The sequence below is a fragment of the Cataglyphis hispanica genome, chromosome 20 (genome assembly GCF_021464435.1).
Source record: "Cataglyphis hispanica isolate Lineage 1 chromosome 20, ULB_Chis1_1.0, whole genome shotgun sequence".
Taxonomy (NCBI): Eukaryota; Metazoa; Arthropoda; class Insecta; order Hymenoptera; family Formicidae; genus Cataglyphis; species Cataglyphis hispanica.
This window is the reverse complement of record NC_065973.1, coordinates 879786-904537: the sequence shown is the minus strand read 5'-3', so window position 1 is coordinate 904537 and position 24752 is coordinate 879786. Positions and strand designations below refer to the sequence as shown.

Below are 24752 nucleotides of genomic sequence, written 5' to 3'. Positions count from 1 at the left end.
AACATACATTTTTTTTATATTGATATTACAATTTAATTGAGAAGAGATATTTACAATGTAATTCAAGGATAATGAGAAGCTTGGAATATTCCTAAGTCTTATCTAGAGCTGTTATCTTGGAACGAAAATTTGCCCCATTATTTACAAAAGATAATTATATGATAAAAATAAAATACTGCAACTCGATATAATGTTTAATTGCATCCTCATCGTTGTTTCGTGCGGTTCAAATATTGACTTTTCACTTTTGCGAGACAAAATAAATCATTACACAAGTCGCGTAATTACGATAAAAATACGATTTAAATAAAACCAGCGGAGTCGTCGTTTACGTAGGTTCATCGTCACTATCTTGGTTCGTCAAAGATGCACTTACGAAACGTTATCGCTCGATGCTATCGAATACCTGGTGTCGCGATAATTTTATCGCGCCCGAATGTGTGAGTGTTTGTTTTCGCGAAACACGATCTCAATATTCGAGATTGCAATTACTTATCGAGACTCTAGACAAGTTATATCATTTCTCTCTAAAGATAAAAGATAAAAAAATGTCCTGCCTTGTTTCTCGAAATTGTAGCTCGTATAATGCCGAAATTTAGATCAGAAAAGTATTATTTAACGTACACTCATTTTTTATAACAATATTAAATTAATTCTATATATTAATACGATATTAAATTAATTTATTAATATATTAATTGATCCATACAAAGTTACAATAATCCTCTAATTCTAATGAAGATCTTGTAATAACATCATACGCATTTGACAGAAGAGGATTATCGAGCATGTCACGTTAAGTAAGCATCATGGTTGACTTTCTTTGCATTGAGAGACGACACTTTAGTCGCCCTTTATACTCCCTACGAATCTTTTGAACGAGTACTCTAAAGTTTGAAGAGGCAGGCAGTGAAGTGGTGGACGCGAGGTGATATAACCAGTCTTTTGAATCGTCGCCTCTCCCTTCCGGCTATAATAATGATGATAATTCTCAAGAATAATACGTTTGTGTAAACGGATAGACGGAGGATTAGCTCGTTATTTTAGCGCGATCCGATTAAGTCATGTCCTTTAGCGCTAAATATTTGAAATGAATAACACACATTCCATTCTTGTACAACTACGAACATTTTATACACGTAGTTTTTTATAATTTATGAAAGATAAAATTGAAGAATATATTAATTTTATTTTTTATTTGTAGATTTTTTTTTCTATTAAACAAGTAAAAACTCAAATTGTCAGCTTGAACTTTAATGATCGATTAAAGTAACAAATTATTTTTATAAAATTTACGATTAAACGACAATATATTATAGCGAAGTTTAATATTGCAAATATGCGCAGTGATAGCGCGAAAATATGTGTCTGGCAAAAGCGTCGTTTCGTATTTGAGCGAGCATAAAAGGCTCCATGCACCGGCGTATGCACAGCTGATTGGATGAAATGACATCTTACGATGTGTCACACCTCCATCGTCGTCCATCCGGTCGGAATAATCGGCCATTTTACCACCCACCACATCGTTCAGCACTGCCGCATATTCGCATATAGAAACTTAAATCTGTATTATGCGAACATTTCATTGAGATTCATATTATACTTATAATATATATTTACAGAATCACATGATAATCTCTCAAACTTTTGAAAACGTACAATGTAATTTCGAAATTGGCGGAAAAATTCAACAAAAACTCAGAGTGTCTAAACAATATCAGTACTGTGCATTATATTAATTTAGAATTATTATTACATTGCGAGAAAATAAAGAACTTGAATTTAACGTTGTGATCGTTAACGTTATCGAAGAGGTTCTCAAGTTACATCATTCACCGAGGGTGGGCTTTCACTAGCGATGTTATCGATTTTACGAATACGAATACGATTGCAACAGCCACGTTAATATCCTTTCGCGACTTCGTCGCGCCCGAGTAAACTGCGTTTAAATCACCGAAATACCGGCCTTTGACATTTTGCCGCTCTAATTCGATACCGAGACTTTCTTAGATAGCGAGGCGAGATACCTCGCGCAGATTCGAATCTACTTCTTTAAAATGTGATTTTGAAAATAATTGAGGGGTATCTCTTTTGCTTTATTCAAAATATTATCTCAATAGTATTCTCAATAGTTATCTCAATAGTATCATCGTTAATTATCTCAGATTATTTTAGTATTGTCAATTTGCTAACGTAAGATATCGCGGAATCTATTATTTCAAGATATTTTACATATGAAGTAGCAAATCTGTTAATACTAAAACTCGATAAAAGCTAAAAATATTTTTTATTTTTGCATTTTTTTCCAATCGTATATGAGATATTAAATCAATTTTTTCTTTTTTCTTTCCTCTCTTTTTCTTCTTTCCTCTCTTCATGATGTATCGTTTGACCATCGTCAGGTTGTTAATAAAACTGAAAAAGTTAAATCGTCTACACACACATTGCTTTGCGCGATGCTTAAAGTTGTTATTGAGGGAGGGGCGAGCTCAACAATTTAAGAAACTTTAATCTTTTGCGTTGATAATTAATTGACAGTCGCGTGTCTATTTAATCTCTTATGTTAGAGTCACGTCTGTCAGACATTGTATCTTTCGAGAATGTCAAACGTATCTCTCATGCACTCTCATGCTTAATCAGTCATGATTTCATGACAGACTAACCACGTGCGTGAGATGTGTTCGATGAAAATCACAAAGTGATTCCGTGATTCCCTAAGAGATTAAACAACTCTTGAGTTCTATACTTTCGCGATATAATGTATTTTAATGTATTATTTTATGTATGTATGATTAATGTATTACAATTAATACATTATACTTTATATATATATATATATATATATATATATATATATATATATTTTTTTTTTCTATCATTAAGTTAGTTTGCATTATATTCAATTAATATTACAATATATATATTTAATTACGAAATGAGAGACGACAGAAACGGAAATTCGAGGTCCGAAAATCGCGAGAGCAAATTCGCACCGGCGCGTCGCACGCACGCATGCACACGCGTGCGTAAATGAGCGGGTTTCCCCGCTCGGGTACCAATGCGGTGTGTGGTGGGTGTAGGTGCGTGCTATCGACCGGGTATCCTTCTGGACGGACGACGTGCCCCACCCTGAACAGGGTAGGGAGCTCGGGAACGAAGGAGCGAGCGAGGGAGACGCGTGCCGGGCGCGCGAGAGACGGAGATAACGTGCCAGAGGGAGAGAGAGCGAGTGAGAAAGAGAGAGACAGATCGCGGCACGCAGAATGTCTCCTGCTTAGTGATAGCGTAGAGACTGTAGTGTTCACATCACACCACACACCTAACCAAAATTTTCTCGTCACCGTTCAAAGAAAGTTCGATATATATATATCCGCACAAATTAGTCAGTCTGCAGACACGCACACATTAATTACTACTAATCGCGACGTACACACGCGCGCGCGCACACATACACACGTGTGTGTGTGTGTGTATATATATATATATATATATATATACATATATTTTGTATACGCGTCCGCGATAAGAGCTTTTGATCGAAGGGCGCGCCCGGCGAAAATCTGAAACGAGGAGAGAAAGGAAGAGAGCGGTTGCCGGGAACGTGAAGTGATTCATCGAGGAATTAACGAAGAGGTGATGGTGCTTCCGTTTCGTTTCGCTTCCGACACCCGGTGTCGCGTTCGTCTCCCCCGAATTCTCGAACGCGAGACAAGGCCTCGACCTTTCATCCCCGCCGGCTGAGATTTTCCTCGTGGCTTTCCTTATCTATTTACTTGTCCAAGATGACGAGATTCCGACATCCGTGTGTCGTCTTCTTATGAAATATCTAGATTGAAATTAAGGAAAAAAAAATGATAGCTTAATTTATTTGTTAACTTTTTTTTTGTCAATTTTAGATGTCATAGATTCAACTCATATCATCTCCTCTTTGAAGTTAGAATGAGACTGTTAAATCTGTTAGAATTATTAGACAAAGAGTTCGTGAGATTTGATGTGATAGCCGGTTCTCAGTAAAACGTCTCTCTTCTCACATTCAAAGCGTGCAATTACAGGCATTTAAATTATGACGGAATAACTTCAGTTTACTGAAGATTACGTTCCCTGATAAAATTATGAACCTGGAGAATACTTATATAATTAATTTTTTGTTTTCTCAATATAATAATTATAAACTAACGATTTTTAAAATTCTTTATAATAATTTTGTAATAATTTTTTCTCTAGTAATTTTCTTTTATATCATTAAGCTAATTATTCAATCATTTCATTTATATTCAGTGGCTGTCGTTGCATTTAATTCCTATTATCTAATATTACAGAAACGTTATTTATAAAAATTAATGGAATGACATTCTCATCGCGATCCCTGCGATTCCTTCAACTTGCCTCCAGATGATAAAACTCCAATACCAAAACTCTTTTTTGTTCAATATGATAAGCTCTCGAAAAATAATTTTTGACATTTTGTATATAATAAAAAAATCAATAAAAACGATAAAATATTTTCATCGTCTTCTCTTTGTGTAAAGAAGTTTTCTTTATTTTAATTTTTTTTATAAACTTTCTAAATTTTTAAAATAAAGATTTATAAAATTTTTACTTTTCTTTAAAATCTAAAATACTTAAAAGAATTATAAGAATTCCCTCTCTAGAATCATGGAAAGTCACGAATCGGAAAATAGTCAGCCGACGTGTTGTCGCCTATAACGCGATAAAAGATAAAACACGCGGATAATTAATAACGCGAGCACCATTACCTCACACATTAGTAGAACATTTCGCTCGTAAAAGAGCAGAGACACGCGGGAGCAGGAAGGGCAGCAACGTCTAGTAGCAGCAGCCGGAAGGACCAGGCACAGGTACACGGGAAAGGGAGAGGAGGATCGAAACGCACGGACGGTAAATACGAGAAAGAAAAGTCTTCCGGCCGCGACCTTTGACCCTCGACCTACCGCGAGCGTCCCTGGATAGAGGACTCATCAGGATTCATCAGGATTCGCGCTTCGCGACCAGGAAGAAGGAAGGAGAGTGTGTGCAGTGCCGTGACTGCTAATAGCGAGGGGAAAAGGACGAAAAGGATTCATCGCCCACGAAGACTCATCACGACGACTCTCCGTCCCCACCCGCGTTTATCTTTCTTTCTCTCTGTCTCTGTCTCTATCTCGTGCGAGTTGTCGTTTTAAGCACCGGAAACGCGCACTTAACGAACGCCGGTCGGCTTCATCGTCGCATGTAGAAAGCGGAATACTGATGAAAGACTGATTTTCTTACGCCTTTAGGAACGGTTAAACATTAAAGGGAGACTTTTTCAATCTTCTTGTTCATTACACTCTTTCTCTCTCTCTCTCTGTATCTCTCTTTTCCTCTCTTCCTTCATCTCTCGCTCGTCAGGGGCGTCGTCTTTGTCGTCGTCAGTTTCCTCGTCATCGCAGCGACATGGGCGGATGTACTTCGAAGGATACCACGTCGAGCGACGAGTACGTATCCGTGAGAAAATCTTCAGCGTGATGAAAAAGTTAGCCTTTTCTTTCTCTCTTTTTCATCGTTCTCCACTCTCCTTCACTCTATTCTTATTTCATTATTGTTTTTCTTTCTCATCTTCTCCCCGTTTTGATTATCAAAACATTACAATTAAATTAAACATTAATATTTAATTAGAGTATTTTAATGTAATGAGTGTACGTAATCAATATTTATATACATATAAAAAATATAAAATATTTAAAATTATTATTGCTAATATATTAAACCTATTAAATTTATTAATTTTATTTTTTGTGATAGTTTTATGGATATTTTAATAAAAATTTAATTCATGTCGCAAAATAGTAGCGTGATTTATTAATGATCTTTAATGAGAGAAAAAAATATTATAAATATTAATATTGTTAATAATAGATTAAAATTAAGAATTAATTTTATTGTATACATTTATAGCATTTATGGGAATCTTAAAAATCTAATAGCCAGAAGTCGCGGACTTCAATGTGTCGGCGACTCTTTCTGAGCTCTCGTCTCTTATAATTCTCTAACGAACTTGCCAGGCTCTGGTCTCGCGACGGTTCATGCGCGACATCTCCGGATTTTTGCGCGACATCGTCCTCGTAGCTCGATGGTTTAATGCGACATCATGATCGGCCCGCGATCGTAAAGGATTTTGCATGAGCTATCCATCGTTCGAATCAGCGCATAAATTGCCGTTCTGATGAGCGATGGGCAGTGTATGTTCGTCGCTGGGTATATGCGAGTCGGCGGACGACCAACAAACCGACAAGATCGACGGCAAGGTCGACGATAAGATCGACAACAACGTCGATGACAACGTCGACGACAGCGTTGACGATAAGGTCGACGATAAAGTCGACGATAAAGTCGACGACGACGATGACGATGTGTACGTATGGCTCATTCGAGCCCCTTGATCTTAGGATGCACTCCGCGTTCCTACGAATTCGTTTGGAATTATTAATTTATATGTTTATTCTTAATACATAGTTTCGGAAGCAAGTAATAATTTTTCTTCGCGGAAATTCAAAAACTTATTGCGTAGCTAAGAATATTCATTGTGCTTTTTCTGGATATCTCGTCTAAAAATTGTTAATATTAAAATTTATATCGATATTATTATTATTATATCGACAATTTTATTAAAATGAAAAAATACGGAATTTTTAAATTCTTAAAAAAGAAAACTATATATATTGCATTAAGAAAATTGAATCTTATTTGTGTGTGCGTTATGAAATTTTTATTTATTACAGTGCATCCTAGAGTTAAGGGACGGACAAATAAAGTGCACTGCGCACCAGTAATGAGGCACACGTGCTGCACCGGCAAGGAAAATACAAGCCACATGAATTAGATATTGAAAGAAATATAAGAAATATGTGTAAGCAATATCTCGTCGTTGTGGAGAAAGTAAAAAATATCGGCAGATTATCGCGTCATCAGATGATTCAGGCCAAAGTTATGTGATATCCGATTTAATCGGATTAACATCAGATATTCAGGCCGAGATGCAACAGATGTTAAAATACTTCGCACTCGTAGATAACGTCATTATGGATGCAACTGTGGCTGGATCTTATGCATTCACAGCATATTTTCATATTTTATCTCGATGTTTGCACGCTATAAAAAAAAATACAATGAACAAAGCGAAACATAACATTATTAATTGAAGGAACAATTTTAAAAAATTAGAAAAATTAATTGTAGAAAATTATATATTGAGAAAAATAAATTTTTTTGTAAATTAATTTTATCAAGTTTAAAAAAAGAGAACTTTATAAGACTATTATGGGTCCTTCAATTGAATCCTTGTAATTTTATTATTTTATATTTTTCTTATTATAGGAATCTTTTTAGTATCTGATGTTGATCGTTCAACGTTTTGTTACAGCAGAAAAAGCAGCAACATGGTGGACGCAGCGGTTCTGGACAAGCTGGAGTCTGGCTATGCCAAGTTGATGGAATCCGATAGCAAGTCGTTGTTGAAGAAACACTTGACGAAGGAGATCTTTGATCAACTCAAGACCAGGAAGACTTCATTCGGCTCCACTCTCTTGGATGTTATTCAATCTGGTTTGGAGAACCATGATTCCGGCGTCGGTATCTATGCGCCCGATGCTGAGGCGTACACAGTTTTTGCCGAAATCTTCGATCCGATAATCGATGATTATCACGGCGGCTTCAAGAAGACGGACAAACATCCGCCTAAGGACTTTGGCGACGTCGATTCCTTCGGCAATCTCGACCCCACTGTTAGTTTTTTCTTCGATATATTATTTAAATTATATATTATATAAAAACTCTAAAAAAAATAAAAAATATAAATAATATATATTATTAATATTCTTAAATTTTATAATAATCTCTCGGGTTTTTTCCTTATAGGGTGAATATATCGTATCTACTCGCGTGCGATGCGGCCGCTCCTTGGAAGGATATCCATTCAATCCGTGCTTGACCGAGGCCCAGTATAAGGAGATGGAAGAGAAAGTATCTAGCACGTTGTCTGGACTCACCGGCGAATTGAAGGGCACTTTTTACCCGCTCACTGGCATGAGCAAGGAAGTGCAACAGAAGCTGATTGACGATCATTTCCTCTTTAAGGAGGGCGACCGTTTCCTCCAGGCCGCAAACGCCTGCCGTTTTTGGCCCACCGGACGCGGTATCTTTCACAACGACGACAAGACCTTCTTGGTCTGGTGCAACGAGGAGGATCATCTCCGTATCATTTCGATGCAGATGGGCGGTGATCTCGGACAGGTATGAAACTATTTAAAAACGATAATGTAAATTAGATAAAGATGATATATTTTTGTCCTTTTTTTTATAATATATGAATATACTTTAATACATTTCATTTACATAATCGTCATAATTGTTGACCAATTAACATAATAAATTAACAAGTTCATGTATTTAAAAGTGTCAACGATTAATATAATATAAATATCTATACAAGTTTCATTCACAAGTACATTTTCAGAAGGTATTCTATTATTTGATGAAAAATTTTAAATTTTAAAGTTTTATGTTTTTTGGTTAAATTTTGAAATGTTAATATCAAATAATTGTTACTCTTTGCTAAGAAGGCAAAAATCCAAGTCATTGTCAAATTTAATTTATCAGTATTATAATGCGATTCCAAAAATCAAAAATATTTTATATTCGATAAAAGGTATACCGGCGCTTGGTGACAGCGGTGAACGAGATCGAGAAGCGATTGCCGTTCTCGCATAACGATCGCTTCGGCTTCCTGACCTTTTGCCCGACGAACTTGGGCACGACAGTGCGCGCTTCGGTGCACATCAAGGTGCCGAAACTCGCAGCGAACATGGCCAAGCTTGAGGAAGTCGCGGGCAAGTACAATCTACAGGTGCGTGGCACGCGGGGTGAGCACACCGAAGCTGAGGGCGGCATCTACGATATCTCCAACAAGCGTCGCCTCGGCCTTACCGAGTATCAGGCTGTGAAGGAGATGAATGATGGCATCGCCGAGCTTATCAAGCTCGAGGCCAGCCTCTAAACCCACTTGTCCCTCGGTATTCGTTTACACTCCTCTATCGTAGCCCCGTCGAACGTCACGCTGTATTACGTGACGTCACGCTGAAATTTGTATCTGTGACATAAGAATTTTATTCCGAGAATGGATTACGAAAGAGAACGATTTGGAGAATCATTTGTGACGGCAATTTAATGCCATCGTGGCCTTCAGCCATTTCTGTATTTTATATATATATATATATTAATATTATAATCTCAATGAACTTTAATATCATAGTATTAATATATAGGAGCTCCATGCCGCTGTTAGATAATCGTCTTAAATTGATTCTTATAAATTTGTTCTCGTTATCTATTCTCAGAAGAAAATTCTTATGTAGATACAATTCATTAGCACTGTCTAGTATGATGTAAGTTGCTCACGCTATGATGCGTATTATCTCCTTTTTGTGATACATTTTTGGCATAAATTAATAAAGGAAAATTAGTTCAAAGTAATATTATACATATTATAATGATATTATAATTATAATGAAGTTTTATATATTATTCAGAAAAGAATTAAAAATAAATTTATTTTATTTGTTAAACTCATTTTTTTTTCAGATGTATTATATATTCATATATATTTTCCATTATTTATTATTTATATAATATATATATATATATATATATATATATATATATATTTTTTTTATAAATCTATTGAAAATAAGGATATAAACTGGCAAGAAAAAACGAAAAAAAAAGTGCTATAAAAAGGAGAAGCAACTTGCATCACATTCTACGCGTTGTATTTGACAGTATTTTAATTTCGTTCAATTTTTGGTTCCTTTTTTTGTTTTTAATACGTAATTTCGAAAAATCGAGTATGTTCTCGAGGCAACGTATCCGTTCGCGATTCTCTCGTTCGATTCTTTTTTTTGTCGCAATCGCGCTATTACATTCGTCAGATGACACATAGTCAAGCGCGTTTTCACACACTTATTGTTAGTAGTACTCTAGTGCTCTAGTGCTAGTCCCCGCAATTCGTCGTGATTGTCTATTAAACGAAAGATAAGGAAAAAGAAAGGGAAGAAGTCGTCGCTGTCTAAAAAATAATTCTTCGACGACAATTTTTAACAGTTCGTTTTGCGATCTTTACGGAACTTTGAGGATCGAGAGTACTGTTTTTCGGTGCTTTGCGGTTTTCTGCGAATGGTTGGAGGGAGCGACAGTCACATGTTTTTTCATTCTCTTTTTTACCACGTGAGAAGTTGGGAAGGAGAACATCTGGGCGACGGATATTATGCGCACTAAAAACACATGCGAGTAAACGCTGCGACATATTATAGATACAGTGTACTATCAACTGATTCGACAAGATGTACGATGAGAATGCAAGTAATAAGACACGAAAATAAAAAGACATACACATTATGTATATCGTTGCGTATTTTATTTTCTCTCGATTTTATTTCTGCCTTATATTATTTTATACAAATCCTGAAAACATCTTGAATTGAGAGAGAAAAATTATAGCGCTTCATTATATATTTTTAATTCATTACCTAGATGATTTATTTATTTATAATAATATATAAATTGTTATACTCTCTTTTAATATATATCTGCTTTGCTAAGAGATTACTGATCTTTATCTTTTTATATCTATTTAATATAACATTTTAATTAATCAAATAAAACAATAAAAATTACTTCGAATAAAAAATATAATTTATATCACATAATTGGAAATAGACGATGTGAATCAAAATTGACGCACGTTTTTAGAATATACTTTTTAATATATATTTTTATTAATAACAATAAAGATCTATATTTTTATATTTCTATAGAATGAAAATCTTTAAAAAAGTTATATACATACATACATATATATATATATATATATATATATATATATATATATATATATATATATGTAACAGATATTCTTATTTATCTATTATTAACAAAATTAATATAGATGCATTTGTATCGAGAATTTCAGTAATACAAGTAAACATGTGCATAAAAATCTGTAATTAATATAAATTTTATTTGGATCAAACACAAACATGTTTTTTTCTTACAAATTCGCGATTATATTAATATGCAGTTGGGTAAGTGCAGTCATTGAGTAAGAAAATATTTTTATAAAATCAATGAGATTACATCGATGCAATATATGTATATTATTATCGACGACATTTAAACACTTATTATATATAATATTATAATTTATAATATTCAAATCATGCTTTATATATTAACTCTTATATATAAAATTTTAATATTAATTACAAATAATATTTGCATTAATGAATATTACATTAGCTAGCAACAAATTATTTACACAAACTAAAATTGCATTTGGTAAACGAGTGGAATCTTGATATATTTGAGTAAAAATATATTGGTTGTGCGAGGAAAGATAAATATGAAAGCAATTTACACTCTATGTTTTACAATGAATAGAAATTATTATTTATTAATATAATAATTTATATTATTCATTGTTATCGTTGTTCGGAAGACAACTTAGAATAAAGAACGGTAGATATATTGTAAATTAATAAGTAATCATTTAAATGGAAATACACAGATTATTAACACGTTTATAAAAAATAGAGAGCGTCTCTAAATCAAACTTTATCGTTGCTTTCAGCAACGATTATAAGTTTGATTACATTTTCACCAGAGTAAATTGGCGTTTAATATACATTCCCATTATATATATACAAATAGCAAAAACTATTTGTAAAGTGATTAAAAAATAGAATAGCAATATATATGTATGTAGCTTATCTCACAGCTCACGATTGGTAGCTCAGGATTCTACCCTGAATGTGCTCGTTTTCATTTTTTATAACGCGTAAAATATCTTTTATGGTATAAATATAGTTTATATAAGCCGCTCGCATTTTATTTTTCTCTTAAATATTAAGACAAATTAACTATTGCTGATTTTCGAAGTACATGAAATCCTGAAACATCGAAGAATATTATAATGGATATGTTAGATATTAAAAATATATATAACAATTTCATATCATATTTATATATTACTATTTTTTATAATTTTAATATTTCTTCTTCACGTGATATTTAATTCATTTTTCCCTTTTTATATTGTTATTTCAAACAATCAATCGTTTGTAGTATTCTAACAAGTGATACTCACTATGAGAAGACTTGCTCCCAGCAGCACGGCCTTTATATTTACGTCGAGATCGCGCGGAAAGTTAATGCCAAACATATCAGAAACGGTAAAAAACTCTCGAGCAAAACCGCTCCATTGCTTCTGGATCATGCCGATGCGATGTTTTCCATCTATGGATTTGACCTGCAAATTTAATCAGATTCGAAAAATCTTACAATTAATTCTTTTTTGTATAACTCTAATCGCAAATGTTCATTATAATCAAATACTCGCTAAATTTACATTCACAAGTATTGTCTGTTCCTTTTCCTTATTCCCATTCATTGAGACTCTTGGTTTTATAAATTTTTAAAATCTTTTAATTCTTTTAATTTTAGACAGAACTATATTTAATGTAATAATAATAATAATAATAATATAAATAAAATTGTTAACTTTATATATAATTTATATTATAGAAATTAATGATTTTCATTAACATTAATTTATTGTTATTTTTCATTCATTATTAGATTTTACTTAAATCATTTATTATGCATATATTTAACGTTATATTCCCATATCAATATTGATTTACTTAATTATTTATATTAATTATAATTATATATTATAATAGATTTAACAATTAATTAAAATTTTCGTGAGATTACAAGCAATTAAAAAACACAAACTTAATAAAATTTGAAATGTAGTACCTTAAAATTTACTTCAACGCAGAAACGGATAATTGGTCCCTTTATCATTAACACCGGTTGGCCGGATGCATTGCGAATATAGAATATTGGCCGCCAGAGACTCCATTCTTGAGTAACGCTGCCTAGCAGAGTGTTTCCTGAATAAACCTCTAAAACCTACACAATTATTTATTATTATCTCCTAATATAAACTTCCAAGATTTCAGTCGTCTATTAACCAAACGCTAGTTATAATAGGAAATAAATTAATTATTCATTTTTTAAATTAAATATTCTAGTAATTAGATTTTTAAACTAAATTTTATCGATAATCAGAAGTTTTATTTATTTGAAGAACGAATATAAAGATTGAACAATAAATCGACATTGTCATTTTCTCTTTAAAACGTATTGATCGGATTCTTTAGCGATGCGGGCGAATTTTTGTCGAAGGTAAAGCTGGCAGATGGCTTGCACGTGTGAAGAAACTTTGACATATACAGACCAGTAGTTCTCATTTCGCTTCTAAATTTTGCTTTTAGACTTTTAGTATCGTTATCTCTAATATTATCTTTCTTCTATTTATATCTGAGAATTTTATAGATAAATTTGAGATTAATCATGAATTTTATATCGTTTTCTTAAAATTTTTAAAATATTTAATCTAAAAATTCGCTGTTATGAAGAATAGCAACCAATTTTTTTTTAAAAGAAAAATTGACTTCAAATTATTATTTCCATTATTTTTCTTATTTACATTTTAGAATTAAAGAATATCTAAAAATAAATCTCAAAAGTCATCAATAAATTTATACAAATTTATACAAAACAATTTTTTTCTTTTAATAAATGTAATTGCTTTCGCAAAAATTAAGAGAAGATAATTGTAATTGTAATTGTATTCAAATCCAATAATTCATTTTAAACTGATTTTCATAAATGATATCAAACCAGTTGATTTTTTGTAGAAAGTCAAGTTTTGATCTTAACTTTCTCTTAAAAATACAAAGCTGAAAAATTTCTCCTAATTATTTTTTTCGAATACTCCCTGTAAAAATAGCCTGTAAAAATAGTCATAATAGACGCAGTAGAGGTTCAAGTAAGCTACCTGTGAATAGCAGGGACAGCAGCAACTGTCGCATCTAAAAGGACGAATCATATGCAGGACCTCCCGTCGATCTCGATCGAAGATGCTGAATTCGCAGGAACGGTATTTGCCCAAGCACAATCGCCAACAGATGTTCGATTCTTCGGCCACGTAAAACACTGGTTCACCGCGGATGTCCGTAACAGAATACCTATTCTTAGTCTCCCACCCGGTAAAAGCTGCCATCCGAAAAAATATAACACGAAAAATGTACATATGATATCATAAAATATAAAACATAAGTTATTATCTAAATCGCAATTGTATTATGTAATATAATTTTCCGTAAATATTTTTCTCAGAATGAAAATATAATAATTTAATTGTATATATAATAATTATTTATGCTAATTATACATACAAATATAAAAAAAAACTATTACTATCGCGAGAAATAAATATATGTATCATTCCGTTTACTCGAAGAGTTAATCGTGAATGTTATTCTCGATGAGTCTCGCAGATTTCGAAGACATACTCACGCTCGCAAAGAAGAACATTTTATTTTTATCTCCTAATAAAGCCAAGTGCTCACCTTGAAGCAACTCAATTTTCTGGTTCACGAAAAGGTAATCAAGCCCCATAAGGTATTGCAAGCCGGGTGGATATATCGTACTCGGCGGCAGCCAGCCACCTGAAAGAGCAACGCTCGATAAGCAACGCTCGATGATGTTGATTCGACCTACTATTCATAAATAACAATACTTGATACAAATCTTTTAAGATCCGAGAAATGTATAAACAGTCATATAATTCTCAAGAAATTATTATAAACGTGTAAGTGTAATAAATAAATTTATAAAATCATAAAAAATATTATCTATATATAATTTGTATTTATTCTTTATCGAATTAAGTAAATGAAATGATAAAAAATCTAATAATATTTTTGATAGATTTATGAGTTTTATTCTAATAATGAGATTAATTGGCATTGATTGAAGTGACGTATAGCATATATATGTATACAAGGTGGTCCACGATAGATGCATATAATAAATCGCGAAATGCATGTATACGAAAAATGTGTCCTGCACCTCTGTTCCTCTTCCGTGAGAAATCTGGTGTAGCCCTTCCTCTTGGATTTGTAATATCGTGCCATCATGTTTTGGAAGGTAGTTCTCAGCCGTCTACGAATCCATTTTACTTTGACTTTCCACGAAGATTCGAAGTATTCGGATTCCATCGTATAAGATGCCGCATAATTGCTTATCGAAATCGAAATTGAAATATTTATCTGTCACTATTATTATGAAAATTTCATTATCGCGTTATTATCACTATTACCATACAAATTTTATCCACGGAATAAATCAAAGAGCGCAGATACTTATCCAAAATAACATTATTTACCACAAAATCACTGATACAATATAACATCAGTAACTACAGAACCTTTAGCTCAAGATTCTCGCCACTATTATTTTTCTCTATAAACTAGATTTCAGATTTTTTTTAGTTCAATTCTGGTCACTATTTTAATGTTTTTGTACTCTAAATTCAGAACTCGTGATTAACGTCATTTTTTGAAATTTCTTGTCACCGTCATCCATCATTCCCGATCGCGATTGTTATAATCTCGCGAAAATAATTGTTACTCCGATCCGAGACATCTCTCAGCAGCGTTTGCGATTTATCAGAATTTACTTTACAATCTTCTCCACCCTCGTCAAGACGCGCAGGAGATAAAACTTTTCCACGGTATACTCTTTCTATTTTTCTATTTATCATTTAGAAGATAAACACTCAGAAAACAATGCGTCATTAGAGTTACGTCGCGCAGATCTATATTTTTTTTACGGGATCGATATTTTTTTGATTATTTATTTCGATATTGATTTGATATTTAATTCCCAAAAATTTTTCGTTAACTAATTCTAGCAATTCATATAACATAATCGATCTCGCGTAATTTCTCGGTTTTTCTCTCACTTTCTTTCTTTCCCTCTTCTCTCGATTTCTCTCAACTAGACAGGTAAGAGACAAATAAAATACTGACGTCAAACGATGGCATTATATCACGTGTCACTGCTTATCAGAATATTTCACAGTTCAAATATATGATAAAATTATCTTTCTATCTTATCACCATGAGCACAACACGCGCGGCGAGGGAGGAACGCAATACATCCGAAGGCCGGAAAATTCAGCTTCGTCGTTTCAGTTACGAACGATAACGACGAATACAATGGTCTGGACGATGATATACAACGCAAACGACCATTATCTACTTTATACTGATCATTGCTCTCGGCAAACGGTGGTCAACTATTATATTACGTACATCGTTCGTAGATCGTACCTCTATCTCGGTTCGCATGAGATCACATCGAGACAGCGATGCTCGAATTTCACGTGGCAAACCACAATTATAGAACAATATCTGGATTAAGAGATTGCCGATGGAAGGATTATATCCTCTTATCAGAATTGCTGTAATTAAGCGCAATCGTGAGATAGGTGCATTCCGTGATAATAGCACGTTTATGACAATTAATAATAAATTGTGCAATCTTTAATTGAAAATAATATTGTACGGATACGATGTACAAAAATGACGATCAATTTAGTCAAGTTTAGATCAACGATAAACGAATAACTAACATTCTTGTTCCTTAACGCTTTAAAATTTAAAAGATTTTATTTTTACGCTAGCTAACTGATCTGAAAATGGCGCCAGGAAATGTTAATTCTATTAAGCGACGACGAAGAATTGCCAGGTCAACTAAATTTTCTCCCTTATCTAGATTCAAGCAAGGAAGAGAGCAGAGAAACGCGATAATCAGGCTAAATTAATTGCCACCATCGCGTGGTTGACCCTAAATATTAGCGTTAAGTGAAGAAGATTCTCATTCTCTTACATTTTATTCAAAGTTACATATATATATATATATATATATATATATATATATATATATATATATATAATGCAGAATCTAATCTGGTCGAAATCAACTAATTGAAACATATTTTTCGAACGATTTAATAAAATCATTTCACGATTTAATTAAATCCTCAACATACATAAATCTTGGGACGTAATTGACTTCGGCAGAGGAATCATAAAATAATAACGTGCATCCGTAATTCATTCACTTTCCTGCTTAAACTTAACTCGAATTTTGTGTGTGAAGTAGTAGAAAAAAAACTTTGGACATCAAGAATAATCTCTGGCTCTTACCTGGTGATAATACTGGCGCATTTGGTTGCAACGGTGCTGTTACAACCGGCGGTTGCATTCCCACCCCCGGCAGCGGGGGATACGGTGCTGGATACTTTTGATTGTCCATTCTTCTTCTTCCGGCTCACCCTCGTCCTACCCACGCCGAAAGCAAACAAAACTTTTCTGGTCGACCAGCAGGCTTTCAAAACGGGCTTCACCGAAGGAAATTATCTGGAAAATCGAAGAAAAGGTAAAAATATATAGGCGAGTCAGAGAAGCAACAGTGCGTTAAACATACAGAATATTAGACATCCAAAAGACAATATTTTAAGTGATAAAGAAATATAAAATATAAAAAGTTACACAAGAATAAAAAAAATATTTAAAAAATGATTATTTCACGCAGAGAAATATTCCGACCTACAATTTATATTCTTTTAGATGAAGAATAAACAAATTAAATGTAACCATTTATAATACAAATTATTGATTTAACAAAATAAGTTTAAATCTTTTTTCAAATCCAAATGCTTGAATTTAATCTACATTATACACACACACACACACACACACACACACACACACACACACACATATATATATATATATATATAAATTTTCCGCGATTTTATTTTAACAGTCTAAATTTTAGACGGAGTTTGTAACAATTTCCTATAAAGAATTCCGATGGATTTATAATTGCGTGAACACCTGGGAAATAAAATTCTCTATTCTAAAAAATAAAGTTGGGAAATAGTTGCGTTTGCGTCTCTTCTACCGACGGAGAAGATTCATCAGGAAGTATTAGTTCCCGAACAAGTCAACCGATGACGGAGGCTACTTGTTCACGTACGATACGATGATACTCGTTCGCAATATACGCGATACTGTTTACGTTGTTGAAATTGTTGCGGGTCATCGTCCCCGCCGCTCGCGGTGGGTATTCGCTTCTTAAAGGTCATTGTAACGCATATATATGCATATAATACGGGCGTGTATATGTATAGAATGTATAGAAGCAACAAGATCTCGCGCGTCGTTGATAAAACTTTCTCTCTCTCGTCATTGATAATCATCCTTTGTTCCGTGATTTTATTACGCCTAAATCGGTAACGGCATAGTCTCTGAGACTGCTATTTTTGGAAGACTTCCTTGATTATTCACGGAGACAGAATTCCATCGTAAATGCGTCTTTTTATTTAAATGATTCTCTGAAAAGGAAAGATCTTTTTATTCTTCTTAATATGGGATTTTTTTTATTTTTTTCTTAGCACGTATGATTCATAGAAATCAAATCATCAGGGAATCTTAGGATTTTTTAATAAAATGTTTCACAGAGAAAAGAAATATATTAAATATGTCACTGCAATTGTTATATTTTTACTTTAGATTCACATTTAATATTGAGTATATTTCTTAAAAATAAAATCGTCTAGTTGTTATAAGATTATTTTATTCTAAAGAATCATTGATTATTGTGGAATTTACGAGAAGCAATCAGAGATTAAATGCTTAAAAACGAGTGCAACGACCATTATCGATTTTCGTCTTACAGAGTAGCTGATTACGGAATTATCAAGAATTTGTTCTATAATATCTTCTTCAGTTAATTGTTTATTCTTCAATATTTATCGAAGAATTTATTTGAGATTCGTATAAGTAATGTATTAATTAAAAGATCGTATAATTTTATTAAAATATTTTTAGATATTATATATGATTATTTAGAATTTTATATTACATTGTTATTTATATATATATATGTATATATATATATATATATATATATATATATGTGTGTATGTATAATCCAAATTTTTATATAAAACTGAAATTATTCATTTAATTATTAATTATTTCTCACACACATACTAAACAGATCAATTTGTACATGAAAACAAATGAATTGTGAATATAAATGAAATTTTTCATAAGCTAGATAAGAAAAAATTGCGATTTACAAGAATATCTCTTGTTTTTTATTCGAGACGCTATTTTTGCAGCGGAATTATAACGGAATTCCGTTGCATCTCGCGAATCGCTGGAGCAAGACAAAATCGCCAGGTCGCCTACATCACTGGACGTGCCCCACGTGAGCATTATATCGGATCATACTACTTTTTAACAGCCTTGAATAAAGGTTTTATAAAGCCCAATTGACGATTTCCTCGTTCGACATTCATTTCATATGTGTGTGCGCGCGGGTATGGCCTCAATGATTTTTTCATCGTTACAGTTTTTACAAGGTGTCACACGCCTGCAATCAAAACCCGTGTTTGTATATCGGGCTCATATTTAATAATCGATATCTGACACAACACTGACTTCCGGAGAGCTATTTAACTTTGATTCGATTTTAAATTATATCATATATTTGAAGCTTTTTAGAGATATATCTTGAATATTTTAAATTACTAATTCTGAATTATATATATTACTTTTCAACAAATTTTATAAATTGTAACTTTAAAAAAAATGAAATACAGCTATGAAATAAATAATATAAATATAAGTAATAAAAGAGGAATAAAAATTCCATCTTGGTATTTTAATATTCTCTTTATTTAATACTTTTATATGGAATGCAAATGTCAAAGTTTAGACCAAGATATATTGAAGTAACATTCTTTAAAAAATGTCTAAATCAGCAATACAATTTCTTCGAATTACATGATTTCATGATTTTCTGAACGTGAGTCTAATATCGTTCTCTTGTATGTGTGTATGATATACACGAGACATATAATATAACATATTCCAATTTTATAAATTTTGTTAATCCTAAATTTTTTACAGACTTTTTTTCTTGCAATTTACGAAGTACGATATACAATAATAATTCAAAATAAATGTACTATATGAAAGTTTCTCTAGATAAATCTAATGCTAATTAAGAATAACAATATCAGAGACAATGCTCTTCCTTTTGTTCGCTATAAAGCCTCATTTCAACAAAACATTTTTATCTCCATATTGACATATGTTCTTCTTGTGCGCAATCCAAACTGCATACCTTGAATATCGAAAAATCAGTCGATTCAAGATTCATGTGACTCATGCCCTTTTCAAACTAAATCATCCAGTCACTTCAGTCCCTCTTAAAAGTCGCTCTTTAACTTTTCCGAGGCGTCCATCGATCGTCATTGTGAATGTGACCCGGTAAACTATTATATTACCTCACTCGTTATCAATGAATGAACGCCTCGATAATGTCCTCGCGCGTATCTGTAATTGGAATCCGCGAGAAAGAAAGAGAGATACGAATCGCAATTGTGCATCTCGGAAATAGGAATTCGCTGAATGTGCCCAATCTACGAAACGTGGAAGAACTGAAAGCCTTGTCGCGCGCAGTCAAATATATGTTAAGAATACTTTCCAATCTTTTTTTTTTGATATTTGTTAAAGTAATTCTCGCATAAATATGCCACAAAATATAATTATACTTCAATTACATTTTATACGGTTATGCAACTCAAAATTTTTACGATTGCAGGAGCTCAAAAAATTCTGATGAAACAAAGGAATATCTTAATTGTCTCAAATTTTGAAATTTGATCTTATCATAAGAAAAATTTCGTTTAAAATTTCATGGCAAGATGCTTTATATTAAAGATTAAAAACTTATAATTAGAGTTAAATTGAATAAATAACTGTAATTAAAAAGAGAGGTTGCAATAAACAATAAAAGTCATTTATGAAATTTTCATTAAAAAAAAAATTGATTTTAAACTTATTGTAAAATTTGTGTTTAAAAAAAAATATTTGCACACATCTGAAAAATTTTTGGACATTCATGAAGATATTATGTCTTTTCGACATATTTCTTATTCGGGCGAAGAGAAAGATCTCGAGTTAAGCAAACGCTTCGATCACTGGCATACAGTGGCCGAGCAAAGTGTGTGATGCATTGCTCAGTTATGTACACTTTCATCGATGATGATGTCATTCGTTTCTCATGTGTGTGAGGAGAGACTGCGTCTCGCATACCGCAAGGTCGCGGGACTGGATCAGGATCGACCCTTCGTTTTTTCGCCGCCCCGAGCAACCGATTCTTTCCTTCCTCTAATCAAGCATAAAAATTGTCCAAATTTTAAAATATACCCCTCATAAGTATTCGTTTTTATTTTATAACATTTTATTTAAAAAGAAAATGATTTTTCACACGAAAACAAATCAAAAATGTAGAATAAAATTACATATATATAAGACTGTGAATGCAAAATACATCTGAATAATTTTCTTTTTTTTTTAAATAAAGTAATATAATGTATAGTAACGATTATCAAAATTATATTAGAGAGAGAAAATGCATTACAATTAAAAATCTTGAATGAAGTACTTATATGAGGGGAAATGTACCTTATCACATCGTTCTATTATTTTAATGTCACGATTATTCCAACTGACCTGATCTGTGATATTTTGAGAGACATGGTTCTCGCAAAAAAAGTTGGCTGCTATGAAAATGTCATGTGAAAGCGCAGTTGCAATCGTTTGTCACCTATTCGTTTTTTTATGTATATACATATATACAGATGCACACATACACATACGTAAACTTAAAAGAACACATGGTACACACCTATAGCATGATAGGTACGGTAATAACGTGCACTTCCGGCTTTACGATAAGAAGATCGAACGAAAAGAAGCAACACGTTGCTCTTTCGAGCGCCTCTTTAGCATCTGATCTATATTTATCGTCAGCATTTACTGTGATGTATTTTAACGATAAATGGTTTCGAAATCAAAGCTCATGACTGATCAACAGCAATAATAGAATTTCACGTAATAACGCATTGACGTCAATACCTTATTAAAATTGATACATAATTCAGTAAGCTTGGATTTCGATAAGTTATAAAGCAATGATTAGTTTTATCTTTAAAAATCTAAAAGCTCTGTAAAAACCTTGATAGCGGTACTCTTTGTCGGTTTCAAATTGATAAGAAAATCTTTTCATAATTTAAATTAGATGTGAGATAATAATAATAAAAATAATATAAATAAAATGAGTAATATTAATATTAAATTAATATTTTATTATTCAATATTAATGTATATTACTGTATATAAATATTAATGTATAAATATTAATGTATATTAGGTATATATGAGTGTTGCAAATAGAAGTTTCTAATTTTAAACACGTACTCGCGTGAAAATTCAATAGATAGTTCGTCGCATCATCGGGGATAATGCGAAAACGCTATATTACAAACGACGCACACATGTGTGCGTATATATTATTCGCGCGTTTGCGATTAGAAGCACGATCTTTGCACTCACGTGGAAGAATGGCGCGTGAACGGACGTCGAAAACGGGGATCCGGGCGGCGGAACGAACTAACGGGCAACCGGTAACGAAACAACGGGAAACGAGTCTCGTCTTGCGGCACCGCGCCGCGTGTTCCCCAACTTCCCGTCTTGCTAAGCGCCGCCAATTTTTCGTCGCCCTATTTCGAGATGCCGATTTACAACAATTCTCGTGTGACTTCACGCGTCGAATTTCGCTTCAGCCTGCAATCTATTGCATGTTTTCAACATTTTAAAACGGAATAAGCTATTGTAGAAAGGGAAGGAAATGAGAGAAAGAGAGAAAGAGAGAAAGAGAAGAAAAGAGATTAAAAGGCAAAATGCAGGATGTACTACCACACGCTGAAACACGATAATCAGTAATAAAGCAAATAAAACGTCTAAAAATAAAAATATAAAAAATATATATAATAAACGATAATAAATAATAAATAAAATAAAATTATCATGAATAATAATTAATAATTCGCAATTATTATTTATTAATCATGATTAATTTATTAAAAATTATTAAATACATCAAAGTAATCGTATAAATCATATAAATCAAAATTATATGATTAAAATAAATTATATGTACATGATATTATATAATAAAAGAATCTAAAATTAACAAAAAGAAAAATCTAAAGACATATCATATTTGAATTAATGTTTTAATCCATTATTTAAAAACTTACTATACTTGCAAGTGAAGGAAGAGATGAAGAAAAAATTCGATTAAAAATTACCTCATTAATTAAAATGTTATAGATTAATCTTTATCTCTCTCTCTTTCTTGATGGCACGAGATTGCGTTATCACGTGGCCGACAATCGTGGAAATTATTCATCAGCGTGAATTCGTCATGGGGAGTAATTCGTAATATGAGAGATGAATCAGTCGTTCGGTGATTATGATAGTCGTATATGCTAATCGAGAAAAAAGTAATCGAGTGTAGCTCGCGATTAGGCTAAAAATACATCAGTCTATGCCGAAAGCTATCAAAGTAGGATATTCGATACGGAGACTTAGAGATCTCTCTCATTTGCATCCTATTGTACAGTTTAATTTGTGACTTATATATTTTACTATGTAGCTTTATATTCTTTTAATAGAAATTAAAAATTATATATTAAATATATTATTATACATATAGCGATATCTTTCTAGATTTTTAATATATTTATATTTTCATGAAAAAAAAGTCATGTTAAAATTGAAATAACTTACGTGCATGGTTTTCATAAAGCTTTACGTCACAATTCTCATTTGTGATGCACCCCAAGTTGCACAGTGCAAATTAGTCATTAAAGCGCTCATTGTTCTAATGCTCCCATGCTTGTACATAGCTCGCAATGCTTCAAGTAGTATTTAGAAAATTATACTAGTGCAATATTCTCTAAATGAAACAATCAACCTGTTTATTCCGCAGAAAATATGCCGTTTATATATATATATATATATACACATATAGTTACGATTTTCTAGTACTGTACACTTTTATTGATTATCTATCGCCAACGAGCACAGTTGAGTCGTTTAAAATTCTCATTCATTTTGGAGCTATCGTAGTGTGCGTGGTACTGTTTACGCCTAGTATAACCCTAGTGAATTACAAAAGTAAAGCATACGCGACATCGACATGTACAGTATCATATGTACAATGTGTATGTACAACACAAATCAACGAAATGCGACTCACTCGATTGCTCCTTACGAGTTGGCAAGGTCGTGGATAGCGCTGTCTGGCAGATAAGAGAGAGTGACACTCGCATCCGGTGGTGAAGGGTGACTCCTTCCCTTTCTCGTGATCGCTTCTCCAAACATCACAGATCTGTTCTTTCTACGTACGCTCCTCGCTCTACACTCGTCGGACATGTATTGTAACTTTGGAAAAAAGAGGAAAAGTCACTAACGTACAAAATGGAAACGAGTTTCCTTCCTATCTATCTAATTCATCTTCGTATTTCGAAAGGAAAAAGAAAACGCGACAAGTGTAAAAAGTGTAACCGAACAGAACAAAACATTCGATTCGTGATCGTCCTGACAGTTGCGCCATAATTGGTCCGATTTCAGGTCGACCAATCAGCTCGCGTTTTACTGAGAATGCATCCTGAAGCTTTTCCTGATGAGATAATAGACAGTGCATGGTATATAATTTATTATTGTTTTATATAATGATAGTCTTTTTTATCTCTCTTTTTTCAGGACAATGAAACAGATTGAAAAAAAGATAATTATACAGTATATTTTCAGCATATCTACTATCACTTTTTGAAAATTTTTTATCAATTATACGATATGATCACACTT

The 24752-nt window shown here is 32.6% G+C and overlaps 2 protein-coding genes across 9 annotated transcripts in view; one reads left to right on the top strand and one right to left on the bottom strand.

The window, feature by feature from the left end:
- LOC126856947 (arginine kinase) overlaps positions 1 to 10435 on the top strand; it is a 167882-nt gene extending 157447 nt beyond the window's left edge. For 3 of the 6 annotated variants that reach the window (XM_050605983.1, XM_050605984.1, XM_050605981.1), the window contains exons 2-4: positions 7403 to 7763; positions 7897 to 8271; positions 8687 to 10435. In XM_050605983.1, coding sequence (XP_050461940.1) covers positions 7419 to 7763; positions 7897 to 8271; positions 8687 to 9034 — 1068 coding nt within the window. In that variant the 5' untranslated portion in view covers positions 7403 to 7418 and the 3' untranslated portion in view covers positions 9035 to 10435. Of the gene's footprint in view, positions 1 to 3494; positions 3634 to 4769; positions 5478 to 7402; positions 7764 to 7896; positions 8272 to 8686 lie in introns of those variants that run through there. The other 3 variants (XM_050605980.1, XM_050605979.1, XM_050605982.1) reach the window with 3 other exon arrangements.
- A 599-nt stretch (positions 10436 to 11034) lies between these two features.
- On the bottom strand, positions 11035 to 24564 carry LOC126856959 (phospholipid scramblase 1-like). 3 transcript variants are annotated; one of them, XM_050606002.1, is made up of 8 exons: positions 24142 to 24564; positions 22431 to 22668; positions 17160 to 17372; positions 14514 to 14612; positions 13940 to 14157; positions 12853 to 13008; positions 12179 to 12340; positions 11035 to 11981 (listed from the first exon to the last, which is right to left on the bottom strand). In XM_050606002.1, exons 3-8 carry the CDS (start codon positions 17266 to 17268, stop codon positions 11952 to 11954), a joined length of 774 nt encoding a protein of 257 aa, XP_050461959.1. In that variant the 5' UTR covers positions 17269 to 17372; positions 22431 to 22668; positions 24142 to 24564; the 3' UTR covers positions 11035 to 11951. The 3 variants fall into 3 exon arrangements, with proteins under 3 accessions (XP_050461959.1, XP_050461958.1, XP_050461960.1); XM_050606001.1 differs by lacking the exon at positions 22431 to 22668 and having other exon boundaries at positions 24142 to 24563; XM_050606003.1 differs by lacking the exons at positions 22431 to 22668; positions 24142 to 24564 and adding an exon at positions 21724 to 21818.
- Positions 24565 to 24752: the final 188 nt, after the last annotated feature.

Excerpts from the sequence above, each read along its gene's own strand:
- LOC126856959 (XM_050606002.1), bottom strand. The coding sequence starts at position 17,268 with ATGGACAATCAAAAGTATCCAGCACCGTATCCCCCGCTGCCGGGGGTG. Across the intron at positions 12,341-12,852 it reads GCGTTGAAGTAAATTTTAAG|GTCAAATCCATAGATGGAAA; the intron begins GTACTACATTTC and ends TTAAATTTGCAG. Across the intron at positions 11,982-12,178 it reads TGGGAGCAAGTCTTCTCATA|GATTTCATGTACTTCGAAAA; the intron begins GTGAGTATCACT and ends TCGATGTTTCAG.